Here is a 20482-nt window from a genome sequence, read left to right on the forward strand (position 1 = left end):
TTTTGCCAATTCTGTTAACCTGAAAAGACAGTGAAAGTGTCAGACAAATGTATGCAAGAACCTTAAAACAAAGAGAAAACAATACATTATCTTTTTTCCTTTGTCCACTAAAATTGTTTTATTTCAATTAGTAAATGACAGTTTGCTATGAGAGAAAGTTTTACTTTGTTGGAATATTACCTCTGTGAGAACTTCCAAAGCTAGAGTCTGGTATTTTATTGAAGTAGTAATGGCATAGTCTGCAATAAAGTTTCTGGTGAGACGAAATATCAGCCTAAGGGTTCCTTCTGTAGAAGTTGGAGGGTCTGTTGCTGGTGGGGTCGCTGTCGTAAGAGTAGTAGCAGTAGAGGACACTGTTGTAGATATGGTTGTGGCAGTGGTTACTGTTGTGGCGACTGTCGTTGCATTTGTTGCAGCAGGGACGGTTGTTGTGTTCGTCGTTACATTAGTTACAGGTGCAGGAGCATTGTAGACGGCTGCATCAAAAACAATATCACAATTATTGCAACAATCAAATATGGCATACAATGTATTAAAATTACAAAAAAACATCAAACATAGTGCATTTTATTGCATACGTACTTGTATTAACACTGCCATCTGAAATGTTGAGGCCAGTTTTGCTGCTGGTAAGTTCAGAGTTAAGTTCTGTTGTTGCATTGGAAAGTGTGGGAGTTGAGCTGTTGTCTTGAAACACCAAACCCATTTGGGTGATCACTGATCCACTCCTGTGATAAAATGAAGAAAGGAAGTTACATTTTTAAATGACAATGACCAACAACTCATTTATACAACAGCAAAAGTTCAAATATAATGATGTCAAAGTAAATGTGTTCACTCTTACCGGAATGCAATGATAAAAGACCGAAGGAAAAAGATTCCATAGATTCTTCTGCACGCAATGTTTACCTGAAACAACATGTCAAGAAAAAAAAATAAATAAAAGGAAGGCCCAAATTAGTATGTCCAAATGCAGAAAAGAAAAAGAATCAACTATGATTTTTTTTTTTTTTTTTTCTCTGCACACTCCAAAAACAAGACTGGATCTGTGTAAAATAGATTCATAATTTTTTTTATTATGCAAATAAAAAAGGAAAACTGTACCTGTATGATGACTAGGTCAGCAAGTTGTTTAAATCTTGGAGAGGTCCTATCCTCAAGATCTGATGTAAATGGGTCAAGAAGACGGAATGAAACATTCAAGGCTCTTTCATTGCCTGTAGGGGGAGCTGTTGGGGAGGGAGTGGTGACTGCAACAGTTGTACTGGTGGTCACGGTAGTTTTGGTGGTGACTGTTGGTGGAGTAGTAGGTGTGGGTGCTGTTGTTGAATTTGTTATAGCAGGGACCGTTGTTGCGTTTGTTGTGGCAGGAACCGTTGCTGCGTTTGTTATAGCAGGAACCGTTGTTGCGTTTGTTGCAACAGGGACTGTTGTTGCGTTTGTTGCAAGAGGGACTGTTGTTGCGTTTGTTATAGCAGGGGCAGTTGCGTTTGTTGCAACAGGGACTGTTGTTGCGTTTGTTATAGCAGGGGCAGTTGCGTTTGTTGTAGCAGGGACTGTTGTTGCGTTTGTTGTAGCAGGGACAGTCGGTGGATTTGTTGTAGCATCAGGTACAATTGGGGAAGGATTGTAGGTGGCTGTATCAAAAAACATTGTGTCAATTATTAGGTGTTTCAAATGTGGAGGCATACAATTCATAAAATTGATAAAAAACATCAAACACAGTGACCATACGTACTTGTATTAACACTGCCATCTGAAATGTTGAGGCCAGTTTTGCTGCTGGTAAGTTCAGAGTTAAGTTCTGTTGTTGCATTGGAAAGTGTGGGAGTTGAGCTGTTGTCTCTAAACACCAAACCCATTTGGGGGATCACTGATCCACTCCTGTGATAAAATGAAGAAAGGAAGTTACATTTTTAAATGACAATGACCAACAACTCATTTATACAACAGCAAAAGTTCAAATATAATGATGTCAAAGTAAATGTGTTCACTCTTACCGGAATGCAATGATAAAAGACCGAAGGAAAAAGATTCCATAGATTCTTCTGCACGCAATGTTTACCTGAAAAAAAATGTCAAGGAAAAAATAAATAAAAGTAAGGTACAAATTAGTATGTGAAAAAAAATCATTCAATTTGCTTTTTTTTTGTTTGTTTTTTTTCTTTCCCTGTGCACACTCCAAAAACAAAACTGGATCTGTGTAAATAGATTCGCCATTTTCTTTATTATGCAAATAAAAAGGAAAACTGTACCTGTATGATGACTAGGTCAGCAAGTTGTTTAAATCTTGGAGAGGTCCTATCCTCGAGATCTGATGTAAATGTGTCAAGAAGACGGAATGAAACATTCAAGGCTCTTTCATTGCCTGTAGGGGGAGCTGTTGGAGAGGGAGTGGTGACTACAACAGTTGTTGTAGTGGTGGTCACGGTAGACTGGGTTGTTACTGGTTTAGTTGGTGGGTTTGTAGTAGTTGGAACGGGTGGTCCACTTGTAGCATTGGTTGAAGGGGGTGCAGGAGGAATAGCTGTGACTGGTGTGGTCCTGTTAGTAGCTGTGATGGCAGAGAAGCAAGAACATTTTACAATGTCAGAGATGTTTATAAATTAGCAATGGCTAATGTTTAATACTTTGAAATATATGAAAAAGGTACACACTAAGTAGAAAAAAGAAGGTCTACTTTTTTTCATTTTTTTAAACCTATGTTACCTGGTGAAAATGTAGTAGATGTGGTTCCAGATACAGTAGTTTTGACTTGTTGGAAGGTCGTATTTTGCAGTGGTGATGTATTTGAAAATGGTGTTGAAGTTGCAGTATTTGGTGGGGGAGTTGCAGTGACTGGTGTTGGAGATGTGTTGACGATCGGTGAGGTCACAGTGATCCTTGGTGAAGTTGCAGTGACTGGAGGGGAACTTGCAGTGATTACAGGTGAAGTTAGAGGGACTGTAGGTAAAGTTGTCGTGACTGGTGGTGACGTTGCAGTAGATGATGGTGAGGTTACAGAGGCTGGTGAGGAAGTTGCAGTGATTAGAGGTGAAGTTCCAGTGGCAAGAGGTGAAGTTGGAGTAACTGGTGGGGAATTTGCAGTTGATGATGGTGAGGTTTCAGTGACTAGAGGTGAAGTTGCTGTGGCTGGTGGTGAAGTTGCTGTGGCTGGTGGTGAAGTTCCAGTGGCTGGTGGTGAGGTTGCAGTGGCTGGAGGTAACGTTGCAGTGGATGATGGTGAGGTTTCAGTGATTAGAGGTGAAGTTGCAGTGACAGGTGGTAAGGTTTCTGTATTTGATGGTGAGGTTGCAGTGGCTGATGGTGACATTGCAGTGGATGATGGTGAGGTTCCAGTGGCTGGTGAGGAAGTTGGAGTGTTTAGATGTGAAGTTGCAGTGGCTAGATGTGAAGTTGCAGTGACTAGTGGTGAGGTTGCAGTGGATGATGGTGAAGTTTCAGTGACTGGAGGTGAAGTTGCAGTGACAGGTGGTGAGGTTGCTGTATTTGGTGGTGAGGTTGCTGTGGATGATGGTGAGGTTGCAGTGGATGATGGTGAGGTTTCAGTGGCTGGTGAGGAAGTTGCAGTGGCTTGAGGTGAAGTTGCAGTGGCTAGAGGTGAAGTTGCAGTGGATAGAGTTGAAGTTGCAGTGGCTAGAGGTGAAGTTGCAGTGACTGGTGGTGAATTTGCAGTGGATGATGGTGAAGTTTCAGTGACTAGAGGTGAAGTTGCTGTGATTACAGGTGAAGTTGCAGTGACAGGTGGTGAGGTTTCTGTGGCTGGAGGTGAGATTGCAGTGGATGATGGTGAGGTTGCAGTGGCTGGTGGTGAGGTTGCTGTGGATGATGGTGAGGTTGCAGTGGCTGGAGAGGATGTTTCTGTGGCTGGTGGTGAGGTTGCAGTGGTTGGTAGTGAGTTTGCAGTGACTGGTGAAGTGTTCTCAGTAGGTGATGTTTGGCTTAGTGTTGGTGTCGTTGGGAAAACTAGTGATGAAAGCAAATTTGTTACATAAAAAGAAGAGTGTTCTGTTTAAATTACTGTATTTTAGTATTGTAAATCCTGCTATGTGCAGTTTTTAGATGATAAATGACCAAAACAGTTATTTTTATGTAAAAAAGACAGCACAAATTGTTTATGACTGGTTGTGTTTTAATATTACCTGTTGTGGATGGTTCATTTACTGTTGTAGATGGAACACTTGGTGTAACAGGTCCTGCCACAAAATGAAAATGATTAAATTAAAACATAAAACGGTAAAATCATTTGTTCATACTCCACCTGCAGAAAAAAGTTGATGTCATGTATCAGAAAGTAAAAAAAAAAGCCATAAATTGAACTCAGGTACAACATATAACTAAAAAATAAGTTGTAGGTTAATTTTTTTGCCATTTTTTCCCCAGATGACAGCCATTTATACATATTTCCTTTCTCCAATGTTCTGAGCATAAGAGCAATGAAAAAGATTATTATTTTTTTTAAAACTGCCGATGAAAGCTTTTCCTTAGACATACAACATGTCTGCAAAAAGTGACCAAATAGACGAAAAAAATTATCATGAAGCTGTTGGGAGTCATATGTTTGGCAATAATATATTAATAATCAATGAAACTACATTGTGTAACCATTTTAGAATGTACTGTATGCATATGCTTGATTTTTAATATATTCAGTTTTTTTAGAATACAATTTACCTGGCGAAGTTGTACTTAGTTTGACCTGTGGTGAGGTTGTTAAAAATGGTGAAGTGGCTACAGCTGTTGCTGACGTTGCACTGACTGTTGATAACATTTCTTTGACTGATGTTGATGCACTGACTGTTGGTGAGGTTCCACTAGCCGTAGGTGAAGTTGTACTAAATGTTGGTGAAGATGCAATGATTGGTGTTAAAGTTGCACTAATTGTAGGTGATGTTCCACCAGATGTTGATGATGTTTGACTTGTTGGTGTTATAGGTGTACTGGAAGATGCTGTAGCTGTAGTGACTGGTGATGAAGTTGTACTAAATGCTGGTGAAGATGCACTAATTGGTGTTAAAGTTGCACTAATTGCTGGTGATGTTCCACCAGATGTTGATGATGTTTGACTTGCTGGTGTTATAGGTGTACTGGAAGATGATTGAGCTGTAGTGACTGCTGATGAAGTTGTACTAAATGTTGGTGAAGATGCACTGATTGGTGTTAAAGTTGCACTAATTGCCGGTGATGTTCCACCAGTTGTTGATGATGTTTGACTTGTTGGTGTTATAGGTGTACTGGAAGATGGTGTGGATGCAGTGACTGTAGATAAAGTCGCATTAACTGTTAGTTAATTTGATAAAATCATTTTTTTTCCCCATAAAATTATTCACATCATGTCAAATCTTCTTCTGGAAACAGTTATTTCAGTGATGTATGAAATTACATGTTTTTAAATTTATAAGGTGCCAAAGAAAAACAACGTTAGTGGTTATATTTTTTTACCTGTTGTGGGTGTTGAAGTTGTAGTCGAAGTGACAGCCGAATCTAGAAAAAATAAAACGTATATTACTAAAAAGGAATAAATCCCATCTGATTTATTGTATAGAAACATATATACTGTACATACACATGTATCTCACAAGTTTGAGAAAGTTAGGCTGCAGTAGAAAGAGTAACAAATATTCTTCATGCCACACACTTTATTCATTGTTTCTTGCTTCATAAAGGCAGGCAATGAAATTATTATCTTTACATTGGAGTGTATATAATTATGAGGAAAAAAACGTTTTTAGCTTGAGCGGGTTTGGAAAAACTTGCATTGTGTTTATCTTGGAATTATGTAGGTTAGTTGTCCTAAGTTACAGTTAGTAGTTACTGATGAAAATCAGTAACAATATACAAGTGGTTAATAGTCATTTACTAAGGGAAAAAAGTTGTTCTGTCAATCTTATAAGGGACAGTGTTGGTTCAAATTCACCCAATTTTAAATGTTTCATATTTTAAAACCTTCAGTGAAATAATCCCTTGTCGGACCAATAAAACCTAGGAGTTTTTCCATTATCACATATACATATACTATTAAACATATACATGAAGCATGTTGCAGTAACTTACCCACAAACACACTGCCATTTACAACATTCAAGATTGATTTTTCAAGTTCAGTTTGGAACAGTCGATTAGTTGTGGTCACATCAGGAACTGAAGCTTTATCAGAGTAAACAAGAGTCATGTTGACAACCACTGATCCACTCCTGTAGTAACAAACACAGATAACATTTTCAATAAGCCCAGTCAAATCACATAGATTGAAAGCGTTTAAACAGTTATTCAAGTTAAATCTTACGTGAACGAATTAATGATGGAGCGCCTGAAGGAAGATGGGTTCAGATTTTTGCCAATTCTGTTAACCTGAAAAGACAGTGAAAGTGTCAGACAAATGTATGCAAGAACCTTAAAACAAAGAGAAAACAATACATTTTTTTTCCTTTATCCACTAAAATTGTTTTTTTCAATTAGTAAATGACATTTTGCTGAAGGAGAAAGTTTTACTTTGTTGGAATATTACCTCTGTGAGAACTTCCAAAGCTAGAGTCTTGTAAGAAGCTGAAGCTGTTATGCCGTAGTCTAAGATAAAGTTTCTGATGAGACTAAATCTAAGCCTAAGGGTTCCTTCTGTAGAAGTTGGAGGGTCTGTTGCTGGTGTGGTCGCTGTTGTAAGAGTAGTAGCAGTAGAGGACACTGTTGTAGATTCGGCAGGGGTTGCTGTTGGGTTTGTTGAAGCAGGGAAGGTTGTTGTGCTTGTTGTAACGTTAGTTACTGTTGTGGGAACAGTGTTGGTGGCTGCATTAATAATAATAATAAAAAAAAAAACATTACACAAAGAACATCAAACACAGTCAACGTCACTGGTAAGACCAAAGACACTATAAAATCTGGATATATAACTTAAGAATCATCTCCTTAGTAGTTACCAATGAAGGGAATCAGAAACAATATACCAGTGGTTATTAGCACTGTTAGAACAAATGCTACATGAGTTACAAAAAGTGGAAAAAAGGGAAAAAATGTATGTCAATCAGGATCAAGTGTCCTTGGTAATATATTTTTGATTGCCTAAATTACCTTGAGAGGTTGTAGACATAATTGGCTTTGAAGTAACAACTGCAGAAGTTGAACTTTCTAGTGTTGTTCTGACTGTTGTTGAAAATGAAGTAAATGCATCAGAAGTTGTGCTGAGAGGTCCTGATGATGGACTGAGTGGTGCTGAAGTTGTGCTGACAGGTTGTGAAGATGGACTAAGTGGTGCTGAAGTTGTGCTGATTGGTTGTGACGATGGACTGAGTGGTGCTGAAGTTGTGCTGACTGGTTGTGAAGATAGACTAAGCGGTTCTGAAGTTGTGGTGACTGCTTGTGAAGATGGACTGAGTGGTGCTGAAGTTGTGCTGACAGGTTGTGATGATAGACTGAGTGGTTCTGAAGTTGTGGTGACTGCTTGTGAAGATGGACTGAGTGGTGCTGAAGTTGTGCTGACAGGTTGTGAAGATGGACTGAGGGAGGCTGAAGTTGTGCTGACAGGTTGTGATGATAGACTGAGTGGATCTGAAGTTGTGCTGACAGGTTGTGAAGATGGACTGAGGGAGGCTGAAGTTGTGGTGACTGGTTGTGAAGATGGACTGAGGGAGGCTGAAGTTGTGCTGACAGGTTGTGAAGATGGACTAAGCGGTACTGAAGTTGTGGTGACTGGTTGTGATGATGGACTGAGTGGTGCTAAAGTTGTGCTGACAGGTTGTGATGATGGACTGAGTGGTTCTGAAGTTGTGGTGACTGGTTGTGAAGATTGACTAAGTAGTTCTGATGTTGTGGTGACAGGTTGTGATGATGGACTGAGTGGTGTTAAAGTTGCACTAATTGTAGGTGATGTTCCACCAGTTGTTGATGATGTTTGACTTGTGGGTGTTATAGGTGTACTGGAAGATGGTAAAGCTGTAGTGACTGGTGATGAAGTTGTACTAAATGCTGGTGAAGATGCACTGATTGGTGTCAAAGTTGAACTAATTGCTGGTGATGTTCCACCAGATGTTGATGATGTTTGACTTGTTGTTGTTATAGGTGTACTGGAAGATGGTGTGGATGCAGTGACTGTAGATGAATTTGCATTAACTGTTAGTTAATTTGATAAAATGTAAACTTTTTTTCCCATAAAATTATTCACATCATGTCAAATGTCAAATCTTCTTCTGTAAAAAGTTATTTCAGTGATTTATAAAATTGCATTTTTTAAAATGTATAAGGTGCCAAAGAAAAACAATGTTAGTGGTTATATTTTTTTTACCTGTTGTGGGTGTTGAAGTTGTAGTCGGAGTGACAGTTGAATCTATAAAAAATAAAACATATATTACTAAAAAGGAAAAGCCTTTGTCTTAGCTTTCCTAGGAAGAATAAATCCCATCTGCTTGATTTATTGTATAGAAATATATATATATATATATATATATATATATATATATATATATATATATATATGTGTGTATATATACTGTACATCCACATGTATCTCACAAGTTTGATAAAGTTAGGCTGCAGTAGAAAGAGTAAAAAATATTCTTCATGCCTCAAACTTTATTCATGGTTTCTTGCTTCATAAAGGCAGGCAATAAAAATATCAAAACAATATTCAAGTGGTTAATAGTCATTTACTTAGGGCAAAAAGTTGTTTATGTCAATCTTATAAGGGACAGTGTTGGTTTCAAATTCACCCAATTTTAATGTTTCATATTTTAAAACCTTCAGTGAAACGACACCTTGTGGGACCAATAAAACATAGGAGTTTTTCCATCATCATGTATTCATATACTATTAAAAATATACATGAAGCATGTTGCAGTAACTTACCCACAAACACACTGCCGTTTACAACAGACAAGCTTGAATTTTCAAGTTGAGTTTGGAACTGTTGATTAGCTGGGGTCACATCAGGGACTGAAGTTTGATTAGCGTAAACAAGAGTCATGTTGACAACCACTGATCCACTCCTGTAGTAACAAATACAGATAACAACAAACCCAGTCAAATCACATAGACTGAAAGCATTTAAACAGATATTCCAGTTAAATCTTACGTGAACGAATTAATGATGGAGCGCCTGAAGGAAGATGGGTTCAGTTTCTTGCCAATTCTGTTAACCTGAAAAGACAGCGAAAGTGTCAGACAAATGTATGCAAGAACCTTAAAACAAAGAAAAAATAGTACAGTTTCTGTTTTCCTTTATCCACTACAATGTGTCCTTTTTTTATAAGCAAAGTGCATTTTACTGAAGGAGAAAGTTTTACTTTGTTGGAATATTACCTCTGTGAGAACTTCCAAAGCTAGAGTCTGGTATGCTGCTGAAGATTTTACACCATAGTCTGCGATAAAGTTTCTGGTGAGACGAAATATCAGCCTAAGGGTTCCTTCTGTAGAAGACGGTGGGTCTGTTGCTGGTGTGGTCGCTGTCATAAGAGTAGTAGCAGTAGAGGACACTGTTGTAGATTCGGCAGGGGTTGCTGTTGGGTTTGTTGAAGCAGGGATGGTTGTTGTGCTTGTTGTAACATTAGTTACTGTTGTGGGAACAGTGTTGGTGGCTGCATAAAAAAAACATTACACAAAGAACATCAAACACATTCAACGTCACTGGAAAGACCAAAGACACTATAAAATCTAGATATATAACTTGAGAATCATCTCCTTAGTAGTTACCAATGAAAGGAATCAAAAACAATATACCAGTGGTTATTAGCAGTGTTAGAACATAAATGCTACATGAGTTACAAAAAGTGGAAAAAAGGAAAAAAAAAACGTATGTCAATCAGGATCAAGTGTCCTGGGTAATGTACTTTTGATTGCCTAAATTACCTTGAGAGGTTGTAGACATAATTGGCTTTGAAGTTACAACTGCAGAAGTTGAACTTTCTAGTGTTGTTCTGACTGTTGTTGAGAATGAAGTAAATGCATCAGAAGTTGTGCTGAGAAGTCCTGATGATGGACTGAGTGGTGCTGAAGTTGTGCTGACTGGTTGTGATGATGAACTGAGTGAGGGTGAAGTTGTGGTGGCAGGTTGCGATGATGCACTGAGCGGTTCGGAAGTTGTGCTGATTGGTAGTGATGATGGACTGAGTGAGGGTGAAGTTGTGCTGGCAGGTCGTGAAGATGGACTAAGCGGTTCGGAAGTTGTGCTGATTGGTTGTGATGATGGACTAAGCAGTTCTGAAGTTGTGCTGACAGGTTGTGAAGATGGACTAAGTGGTTCTGAAGTTGTGCTGAAAGGTTGAGAAGATGGACTAAGTGGTTCTGAAGTTGTCCTGACAGGTTGTGAAGATGGACTAAGTGGTTCTGATGTTGTGGTGACTGGTTGTGAAGATGGACTGAGGGAGGCTGAAGTTGTGCTCATGGGTTGTGAAGATGGACTAAGCGGTTCTGAAGTTGTGCTGATGGGTTGTGATGATGAACTGAGTGATGGGGAAGTTGTGGTGACTGGTTGTGATGATGGACTGAGTGGTTCTGAAGTTGTGCTGACAGGTTGTGAAGATGGACTAAGTGGTTCTGAAGTTGTGCTGAAAGGTTGAGAAGATGGACTAAGTGGTTCTGAAGTTGTCCTGACAGGTTGTGAAGATGGACTGAGGGAGGCTGAAGTTGTGCTGATGGGTTGTGATGATGAACTGAGTGGTGCTAAAGTTGCACTAATTGTTGGTGATGTTTCACCAGATGTTGATGATGTTTGACTTGTTGGTGTTATAGGTGTGTTGGAAGATGGTGTGGATGCAGTGACTGTAGATAAAGTTGCATTAACTGTTAGTTAATTTGATAAAATCAAAAAATTTTTTCCCATAAAATTATTCACATCATGTCAAATCTTCTTCTGGAAACAGTTATTTCAGTGATGTATGAAATTACATGTTTTTAAATTTATAAGGTGCCAAAGAAAAACAACGTTAGTGGCTATATTTTTTTACCTGTTGTGGGTGTTGAAGTTGTAGTCGGAGTGACAGCCGAATCTATAAAAAATAAAACGTATATTACTAATAAGGAATAAATCCCATCTGATTTATTGTATAGAAACATATATATATATAATATATATTTACTTACATACACATATATCTCACAAGTTTGATAAAATTAGGCTGCAGTAGAAAGAGTAACAAATATTCTTCATGCCTCACACTTTATTCATTGTTTCTTGCTTCATAAAGGCAGGCAATGAAATTATTATCTTTACATTAGAGTTTATATAATTATGAGGGGAAAAAAATGTTTTTAGCTTGAGCGGGTTTGGAAAAACTTGCATTGTGTTTATCTTGGAATTATGTAGGTTAGTTGTCCTAACTTACAGTTACTAGTTACTGATGAAAATCAGAAACATATATACAAGTGGTTAATAGTCATTTACTAAGGGAAAAAAGTTGTTCTGTCAATCTTATAAGGGACAGTGTGTGTTCAAATTCACTCAATTTTAAATGTTTCATATTTTAAAACCTTCAGTGAAACGACACCTTGTGGGACCAATAAAACATAGGAGTTTTTCCATCATCATATATACATATACTATTAAAAATATACATGAAGCATGTTGCAGTAACTTACCCACAAACACACTGCCGTTTACAACAGACAAGCTTGAATTTACAAGTTGAGTTTGGAACTGTTGATTAGCTGTGGTCACATCAGGGACTGAAGTTTGATTAGCGTAAACAAGAGTCATGTTGACAACCACTGATCCACTCCTGTAGTAACAAATACAGATAACAACAAACCCAGTCAAATCACATAGACTGAAAGCATTTAAACAGATATTCCAGTTAAATCTTACGTGAACGAATTAATGATGGAGCGCCTGAAGGAAGATGGGTTCAGTTTCTTGCCAATTCTGTTAACCTGAAAAGACAGCGAAAGTGTCAGACAAATGTATGCAAGAACCTTAAAACAAAGAAAAAATAGTACAGTTTCTGTTTTCCTTTATCCACTACAATGTGTCCTTTTTTTATAAGCAAAGTGCATTTTACTGAAGGAGAAAGTTTTACTTTGTTGGAATATTACCTCTGTGAGAACTTCCAAAGCTAGAGTCTGGTATGCTGCTGAAGATTTTACACCATAGTCTGCGATAAAGTCTCTGGTGAGACGAAATATCAGTGTAAGGGTTCCTTCTGTAGAAGACGGTGGGTCTGTTGCTGGTGTGGTCGCTGTTGTAAGAGTAGTAGCAGTAGAGGACACTGTTGTAGATTCGGCAGGGGTTGCTGTTGGGTTTGTTGAAGCAGGGATGGTTGTTGTGCTTGTTGTAACATTAGTTACTGTTGTGGGAACAGTGTTGGTGGCTGCAAAAAAAAAAAAAAAAAAATACTCAAACAATTACATAAATGCTACATGAGTTACAAAAAATGGAAAAAAAAATTAAAAAAAATGTATGTCAATCAGGATCAAGTGTCCTGGGTAATGTATTTTTGATTGCCTAAATTACCTTGAGAGGTTGTAGACATAATTGGCTTTGAAGTTACAACTGCAGAAGTTGAACTTTCTAGTGTTGTTCTGACTGTTGTTGAAAATGAAGTAAATGCATCAGAAGTTGTGCTGAGAGGTCCTGATGATGAACTGAGTGAGGGTGAAGTTGTTGTGGCAGGTTGTGAAGATGGACTGAGTGTTTCAGAAGTTGTGTTGACTGGTTGTGATGATGGACTGTGTGGTGCTGAAGTTGTGCTGATTGGTTGTGATGATGGACTGAATGGTTCTGAAGTTGTGCTGATTGGTTGTGATGATGGACTGAGTGGTGCTGAAGTTGTAGTGACTGCTTGTGAAGATAGACTGAGGGGTGCTGACGTTGTGCTGATTGGTTGTGAAGATGGACTAAGCGGTTCTGAAGTTGTGCTGACCGGTTGTGAAGATGGACTAAGCGGTTCGGAAGTTGTGCTGACCGGTTGTGATGATGGACTGAGCGGTGCTGAAGTTGTGCTGATTGGTTGTGATGATGGACTGAGTGGTGCTGAAGTTGTGCTGACAGGTTGTGAAGATAGACTGAGTGGTTCTGAGGTTGTGGTGATTGGTTGTGATGATGAACTCAGTGGTGGTGAAGTTGTGCTGATTGGTTGTGACGATGGACTGAGTGGTGCAGTAGTCGTACCGACTGATGCTGAAGTGATGGTGGATGTTGAAGTTTCAGTGACAGCAGGTGTGGTTGAAATCACATTTGGTGAAGTTATGTTTACTGTCGGTGTTGTTGGGTTCACTAGTGATAAAATCATATTTACAAATTAATTAAACTAAAAAAATGGTATTGAGATCTATTAAAAGATTGAAACCATGTTTTTGATAAAGAACAGTATGGATCCATTTCACATTAAACACCTTTAGTAGTAATTTGAGATAAAACAGAGTATGCAACAAAAAAAAAATACCTGTTGAGGTCATAAAAACGGTAGTTGCTGGTGTTATTGTAGGTACTTCCATTCCTGCCAAAACAAAAATGTAATGCAATTATTAGTCTTTTTTTCTTTGTTGTTGCAACTAAAAGAGATGAAAGAGATCTTACTTGAAGCAGCAACACTCGTTGTGTTCAGGGTGTAGTTAAAGGTGGAAGTGTTGTATGCATCCAACAGGGCTCTCTCTACATTAGTAGATTCTGGTACTGAAGTGGCATTATTGAACTCCAGCTCAGAATCTACAACAACTGAACCACGTCTGTAACAGAAAACCATTTTTGTTGGTAAAAATTGTGTTTTCGTTTTTAACAACCTTAATTAGCCTTTACTGTTAAATTATACTTGACAATTCTCAATACAACGTATGCTGTATAAAAATATGTTTTTCTGAAAACTTTTCAAGATAACATGGTATTTACCTAAAAGATCTGACTTTTGATCGAAGGAATCTCCTTTCAAATAGCTTTGAATAAATGGCATTAAGCTGTGGAAAAAAAAAATCATCATTTAGCCATAGCATACTACTTCCATGCTCCAAGGGTGTATTTCATTTAACATTTAGCATATATATATATATATATATAAGACCTTTCGATCCTCTACATTTTAAAAAATAAAAGGAATTTTAGCACACTTACTTCTCGTTCAATGCCTCTTGCTAGAGCGATAAATGCATCAGAGCTCTGGATCCCCAGGTCAGGGTCAAATTCTTGCTCCAATTTAAAAACCAGCACTATTGTTGCCTCAGGTTGTGGTGCAGCGGTGGTAGTTGTTGTTGCCACTGTTGTTGTCGTTGTTGTTGCTGGTGTTGTTGAAACTGGTTGTGAAGTTGGTTTGGCTGCTGTGAGAAAATGTGATCGCATGTTTAAACTAATAGAGGTTTTTTATAAAACCTTTCTTCTGAAGTTATAGGAGACCTATTTTCATTGCTGATATTAAACAGAGTTTGTAGGTTTGCTTAGAGATTCATACTCTCTGTCGGAGCTCAATGAAAACACAAATTCACAATATCAGATTTACTAAAAAATGTTTTAGTGCGATGTGAAAAAAACAGGAGTTATCAAGTTATAGCACTAATGAAATGATTTGTTTTGTGTGTCTGCATTGTTATATGTTCATACCAAATATTCAACATATTAAACACATTTAAATCATTTTTAAAAAGTAAAGCATTTGTTCATTACCTGTCGAGACAGTGGAAATTGCAGCTGTGGGGGACACAGTAGAAGATGTAGTGGTTCCTAAGTAATAAAATAGGTTAAAGATTAAAAAGGTCTTTTTCAAATAGGTCTTTGCTAAAGAGTTTTAAAAAATAAATTCAATGTTATTTAAGACTGGAGAAAAGGAAAAAATAAATGCAAAACATAATGCAATTCAATTTTATGTCCAAACAGCTGTACATGATTGTCTGTGAAGGATCTTTGTCCTTGCTAAATATCCAAGTGGCTTCATCAGTCTTCAGACTGAAGAGGCCTTTGAATGAGCTATGACTCTGCTTCAAGATGGCTGCACAACTATTACAACATGCTTTAAAGTAATGTTGATATTTTTTTTCTTTTTTGTAGATCAGCTGCTTTGTTTGTCAGTTCTATTTCTTCTGAATTGACTAATAAAACTATTTGAGGTGCATGTGATTACCTGCTGTGGTTGTTGACAACAGAGATGTTGCTGAAGTCCCACTGACTGGGTTGGAATATGTACTACCAGGTAGTGTGGTTGTGTACATTGATGGCAAAAATGTTGAGGATGGGCTGACTGATGTTGCTGGTGGTGATGTTGAACTAATTGGTGGTAAAGCTGTGGTGACTAATGGTGACGTTGGATTTGTTTGCGGTGAAGTTTCACTTAGTGGTTGCAATGTTGAAGTAATTGGTGTTGAAGTTAGACTGACTAACGATGATGTTGAACTTGTTTGTGGTGAAGTTTCAGTGAGTGGTTGCAAAGTCGAAGTGATTGGTGTTGAAGTTACACTGACTGATGATGTCAAGTGTGTTTGTGTTGAAGTTTCGGTGATTGGTGGCAAAGTCGAAGTAATTGGTGTTGAAGTTAGGCTGACCAATGGTGTTGTTGGACTTGTTTGTAGTGAAGTTTCACTGACTGGTTGCATGGTCGAAGTGATTGGTGTTGAAGTTACTATCACCAATGGTGTTGTTGGACTTGTTTGTGGTGAAGTTTCAGTGATTGGTTGCATTGTCGAAGTGATTGGTGTTGAAGTTACAGTGACCAATGGTGTAGTTGGACTTGTTTGTGGTGAAGTTTCAGTGATTGGTTGCAATGTTGAAGTAATTGGTGTTGAAGTTAGACTGACTAACGGGGATGTTGAACTTGTTTGTGGTGAAGTTTCAGTGAGTGGTTGCATGGTTGAAGTAATTGGTGTTGAAGTTTCAGTGACCAATGGTGTTGTTGGACTTGTTTGTGGTGACGTTTCAGTGATTGGTTGCAATGTCGAAGTAATTGGTGTTGAAGTTAGACTGGAATATTGTGAAGTGATAGTTGCTGCTGATGAAGTTGCGTCCAGTGGTGTTGTAGGTGGGTTAACTAGTGATGAAATTGTGATAGATGTTTTTTTTAATATTTTTAGAAATGCATTAAAGCTTGTAGATGTATGCATTTTTACAAAAACGTGCATTTTATACAAGTTTTTAAGCAGTTACTTTATACCATTGTTTTATATATATTAAAAGTCTGAAGATGAAGGGGTTCCAAAACAAAAATAAACAAACAAAAAACAGATTAGGACCCAGTGTTACCTGATGTAGAAGTTGAAATCAATGATGTTGAAGTTTCTGTCGTAGGTGGTGCGGTTCCTGACACAGAAAATGTAACATTATTTAAAAGAAAAAGGAAGCAACTATTGTTACCGTGGCTAATATTAAAGCCCTCAGTTTTTCATTAAATACATTAACAGTTTATACTTTACAGCTAAAGGCTTGTTTGTAATTATATGAGATGTAATTATATGTTATGTGAGAAAATACTCCGTATTATGTTTTATCTTTCAGTGTTTGTTGTATGAGAAGACATACAACATTTCTCCTTTCAAACAGTGACTACCTTTTTAGTTAGCCACTTTAGCAAAATATTACCTTGTGTTGAACTGAGACTGACAGGGGGCGCTGTTGTTGATATTGAAGTAGTTGATGTTGAAGTTGTGCTGGCTGATGTTGAACTTGTTTGTGGTGAAGTTCCAGTGATTGGTTGTGAAGTCAAACTGATTGGTGGTAGAGATGTACTGACTAGTGATGATGTTGGAGTTGTTTGTGGTGAACTTTCACTGACTGGTTGCATGGTTGAAGGGATTGGTGTTGTAGTAATGGTTGGTGCTGATGAAGTTATGTCCAGTGGTGTTGTTGGTTGGTTAACTAGTGGTGGAATTATGATAGAGATTTCGTAAACATTCATATCTAATTGGATTTTTTTTTATGGAAATGTGTCTTCACTTTTATTATTTTGCTGATGTTTACATCTTAAAAAGAGCATACTTCACACAACATTGCATAAACAGGAGACAAAGTTACTCTATAATTGCATTTGACATATTAGGGGTTCCTACGTGACTCGGTTAATAGTCAGTTGAATTAAAATGAGGAGGATTTGAAGCCATTTTACCTGATGTAGAAGTTGGAATCACTGATGTTGAAGATGCTGTTGTGGGCGGAGCAGTTTCTGCCAAGACAAATTGAATATTATTAAATAATGAAAAATGATGGAAAGAGGTAACAAAAGTTTTGTAGTTTTTGTCCATGATTTCCAGAAAAAAAAAACATTAAAATTTTGTAATCCCTGATCTTGAGGCTAAGTACCTGTATGCAGTGTCTTAAATTTATAAATGTTAAAATAAACTGCCCTTATATTTGATATATGAGATTTCATTCAACTTTTTATAGAGAAATTTTGAAAAAAAAAAACTATATTATATTTCCTGGTGTTGAACCAAGGCTGATGGGTGGTGATGTGGAACTGATTGATGGCAAAGCTCTAGTTAACAATGTTGACAATGGACTTGTCTGTGGTGTACTAGCAGTGAGAGGCTGTGCCATTGAACTCATTAAATATAAAGCTGTTTTGACTGATAGTGATGTTGGACTTGTGTGTACTAAACTTTCACCAACTGCTTGTGCTGTTGAGCTGATTGGTGTTGAAGTTCTGCTGACTAGTGGTGTTGCTGAACTGTCAGTGTTACCTGCTGTAGAAGTTGGAATCTGTGATGTTGAAGATGCTGTCGTAGAAGGTGCTGTTTCTGTCACAGAAAATGTAAAATTATGAAAGAAAATAAACAAAAAACAAGAAATGAAGAACATTATTGTGGGTTATGTATTTTCTACATGTGTATTGCATCAAGACAACAGAGACAAAAAAGTGATCCGATTCTTCTGTCGTTCGGTGTTTGATGCATGAGATGATCAAAAAGGACTCAAGAACAGAGATGAGATTTAAATAAAAAATCACACCAACAAAATATTACCTGGTGTTGAACCCAGGCTGACTGGTGGTGATGTTTGTGTTGTTGAACTGATTGGTGTTAAAGTTGTGCTGACTGATAGTGTTGATGGACTTGTTTGTGGTGAAGTTTCACTGGTTGGTTGCTCGGTCGAACTGACTGGTGGCAAAGTTGTGCTGACCAATGGTGTTGTTGGACTTGTATGTGGTGTACTTTCACTGACTGGTTGCATGGTTGAAGTGATTGGTGTTGAAGATACAGGGACGAGTGGTGTTGTTGGACTTGTTTGTGGTGAAGTTTCAGTGGTTGGTTGCATGGTTGAAGTGATCGGTGTTGAAGTTTCAGTGACCAATGGTGTTGTTGGACTTGTTTGTGGTGAAGTTTCAGTGGTTGGTTGCATGGTCGAAGTTATCGGTGTTGAAGTTTCAGTGACCAATGGTGTTGTTGGACTTGTTTGTGGTGAAGTTTCACTGATTGGTTGTACTGTCAAACTGACTGGTGGCAAAGTTGTGCTGACCAATGGTGTTGTTGGACTTGTTTGTGGTGTACTTTCACTGACTGGTTGCATGGTTGAAGTGATCGGTGTTGAAGTTTCAGTGACCAATGGTGTTGTTGAACTTGTTTGTGGTGAAGTTTCACTGGTTGATTGCATGGTTGAAGTGATCGGTGTTGAAGTTACAGTGAGCAATGGTGTTGTTGGACTTGTTTGTGGTGAAGTTTCAGTGGTTGGTTGCATGGTCGAAGTAATTGGTGTTGAAGTTACACTGACCAATGGTGTTGTTGGACTTGTTTGTGATGAAGTTTCACTGATTGGTTGCATGGTCGAAGTAACTGGTGTTGAAGTTACTGTGACCAAAGGTGTAGTTGGACTTGTTTGTGGTGAAGTTTCACTGATTGGTTGCATGGTCGAAGTAATTGGTGTTGAAGTTTCTGCGACCAATGGTGTAGTTGGACTTGTTTGTGGTGAAGTTTCAGTGATTGGTTGCATGGTCGAAGTAATTGGTGTTGAAGTTTCTGCAACCAATGGTGTAGTTGGACTTGTTTGTGGTGAAGTTTCAGTGATTGGTTGCATGGTTGAAGTGATTGGTGATGAAGTCATGGTTGCAGCTGATGAAATTATGTCCAGTGGTGTTGTTGGTGGGTTAACTAGTGGTGGAATTATAGATATTTTGTAAATATTCATATGGAAATACATAATTTCTCTCTTTTTATTTCTAAATTTTAAAGAATTTGTTCCTATATGCATATTGACAAAGAAAATGCATCTCATGCAGTAATCACAAGGTACAATTACTATATAAGAGTGAGCATTATATCAAAGGTTCTAATATCATGTGATAAAAATGGATCTTAACAGAAAAAAATATGTTTAGGTTCAGTTCTACCTGATGTAGAAGTTGAAGCCACTGATGTTGAAGATGATGTTGTGAATGGTGAAGTTTCTGCTGTAAAAAATGTATTGTTATTGTTATAACAATAAAAAAAAAATGGAACTAATTAAATTTACTGTCTGGTGCTTTACTTTTTAGTTTCATTTATAATTTATAGTTCTCATCTCAGAGCTGTCATGTACTTGCAAACAGTTTCCTGTATTGCTACGTGTTATAAAGCTGTCCCTAATGATCTGTCTTTTGTTTTTTTTATGTATGATATGATTACACTTGACTTTTAAAACCTCCCTGAAATGGCATAAAAACCATTCCAACAAAGAAAATGCTGGTATTTAATTTAGGCTGACTGGTGTTGAAGATGAACTGATTGTTATGGAGTTTTCATTGTCTGCTTGTGAAGTGTTGGTCACAGGTGGTAAGGTTGTCTACAATAATTTTGTCAATGGATTAACAACAATCATAAAACATATGTCAATCTGTAAATCGTGGCTTAACAAAAAACAAGCAAACAAAAAAATTTTAACAAGTAATAAATCTCTAAAATGTGAATCAAAGAAATGACTACCTGTTGTGGGTAAAACCGTTGTCTGTGTTGTAGGCGCAACTGTGACTGTGTCCATTCCTGTGAAATAAATACATTAGATATTTTTTATACTTAACATCTCTTAATGTAATCTCTAAGTAGGTAAAAATTAAAGCTTACTTGAAGCAGAGATGCTTGTAGTATTCAGAGTGTAGTTAAAGGTGGAAGTGTTGTATGCATCCACCAGGGTGGTCTTTACATCAGCACTCTCTGGTACTGAAGTGGCATTGTTAAACTCCAGCTCAGAATTTACCACAACTGAACCTCGTCTGCAAGGTAAGATATTGTTATTGATTTAAAAAAAAGCACATTTTTAGCCTAGCAAATTCTTTGAAATTGTGATAAAAAATGAAACTAGTCAAAGAAATACATTAGTTTTAATACATTTTATATTGTTAGAGTATATTAAACCTAAATATACTGTATCTCAATTAACAAATGAGCTTTGAATACTATGCAAGAAAATATGCAATTTACCTAAAAGATATGACTATCGCTCGCCGGAAAAGACTTCGAAATCGTGCTGAAAAAATGGCATTAAGCTGTGAAAAAGAAAAGTTATTGTCAGTTGGACAATATTTTACCACCTCAATGCTTCAATGATATGTTCCATTTAAAATTTTAAACAACTATGTCATTCTTTTCTATTCTATTCATTTTTAATGAAATTAAGGAATTC

General features: G+C 37.4%; 1 protein-coding gene across 50 annotated transcripts in view; it reads right to left on the minus strand.

The window, feature by feature from the left end:
* Positions 1-20482, minus strand: part of LOC112157077 (uncharacterized threonine-rich GPI-anchored glycoprotein PJ4664.02) — a 40092-nt gene that overhangs the window by 2327 nt on the left and 17283 nt on the right. For 22 of the 50 annotated variants that reach the window (XM_036212666.1, XM_024289567.2, XM_024289558.2 and 19 more), the window contains 40 exons: positions 20281-20345; positions 19924-20072; positions 19786-19842; positions 19215-19274; positions 17854-18975; positions 17572-17628; positions 16998-17054; positions 16475-16750; positions 16139-16195; positions 15027-15926; positions 14573-14629; positions 14027-14229; positions 13808-13872; positions 13499-13647; positions 13365-13418; positions 13091-13195; positions 12016-12290; positions 11789-11853; positions 11563-11702; positions 10932-10973; positions 9835-10746; positions 9289-9563; positions 9062-9126; positions 8836-8975; positions 8276-8317; positions 7066-8082; positions 6509-6783; positions 6287-6351; positions 6055-6194; positions 5443-5484; positions 4675-5259; positions 4143-4196; positions 2710-3966; positions 2256-2554; positions 2001-2065; positions 1739-1884; positions 1105-1637; positions 845-909; positions 583-728; positions 181-476 (listed from right to left, as the gene is read on the minus strand). In XM_036212666.1, the coding sequence (XP_036068559.1) occupies positions 181-476; positions 583-728; positions 845-909; positions 1105-1637; positions 1739-1884; positions 2001-2065; positions 2256-2554; positions 2710-3966; positions 4143-4196; positions 4675-5259; positions 5443-5484; positions 6055-6194; positions 6287-6351; positions 6509-6783; positions 7066-8082; positions 8276-8317; positions 8836-8975; positions 9062-9126; positions 9289-9563; positions 9835-10746; positions 10932-10973; positions 11563-11702; positions 11789-11853; positions 12016-12290; positions 13091-13195; positions 13365-13418; positions 13499-13647; positions 13808-13872; positions 14027-14229; positions 14573-14629; positions 15027-15926; positions 16139-16195; positions 16475-16750; positions 16998-17054; positions 17572-17628; positions 17854-18975; positions 19215-19274; positions 19786-19842; positions 19924-20072; positions 20281-20345 (10374 nt within the window). The remainder of the gene's footprint in view (positions 1-180; positions 477-582; positions 729-844; positions 910-1104; positions 1638-1738; positions 1885-2000; positions 2066-2255; positions 2555-2709; positions 3967-4142; positions 4197-4674; positions 5260-5442; positions 5485-6054; positions 6195-6286; positions 6352-6508; positions 6784-7065; positions 8083-8275; positions 8318-8835; positions 8976-9061; positions 9127-9288; positions 9564-9834; positions 10747-10931; positions 10974-11562; positions 11703-11788; positions 11854-12015; positions 12291-13090; positions 13196-13364; positions 13419-13498; positions 13648-13807; positions 13873-14026; positions 14230-14572; positions 14630-15026; positions 15927-16138; positions 16196-16474; positions 16751-16997; positions 17055-17571; positions 17629-17853; positions 18976-19214; positions 19275-19785; positions 19843-19923; positions 20073-20280; positions 20346-20482) is intronic. The other 28 variants (XM_036212688.1, XM_024289560.2, XM_024289559.2 and 25 more) reach the window with 28 other exon arrangements.

Source organism: Oryzias melastigma, linkage group LG1 (genome assembly GCF_002922805.2).
Source record: "Oryzias melastigma strain HK-1 linkage group LG1, ASM292280v2, whole genome shotgun sequence".
In the NCBI taxonomy this organism is placed as follows: Eukaryota; Metazoa; Chordata; class Actinopteri; order Beloniformes; family Adrianichthyidae; genus Oryzias; species Oryzias melastigma.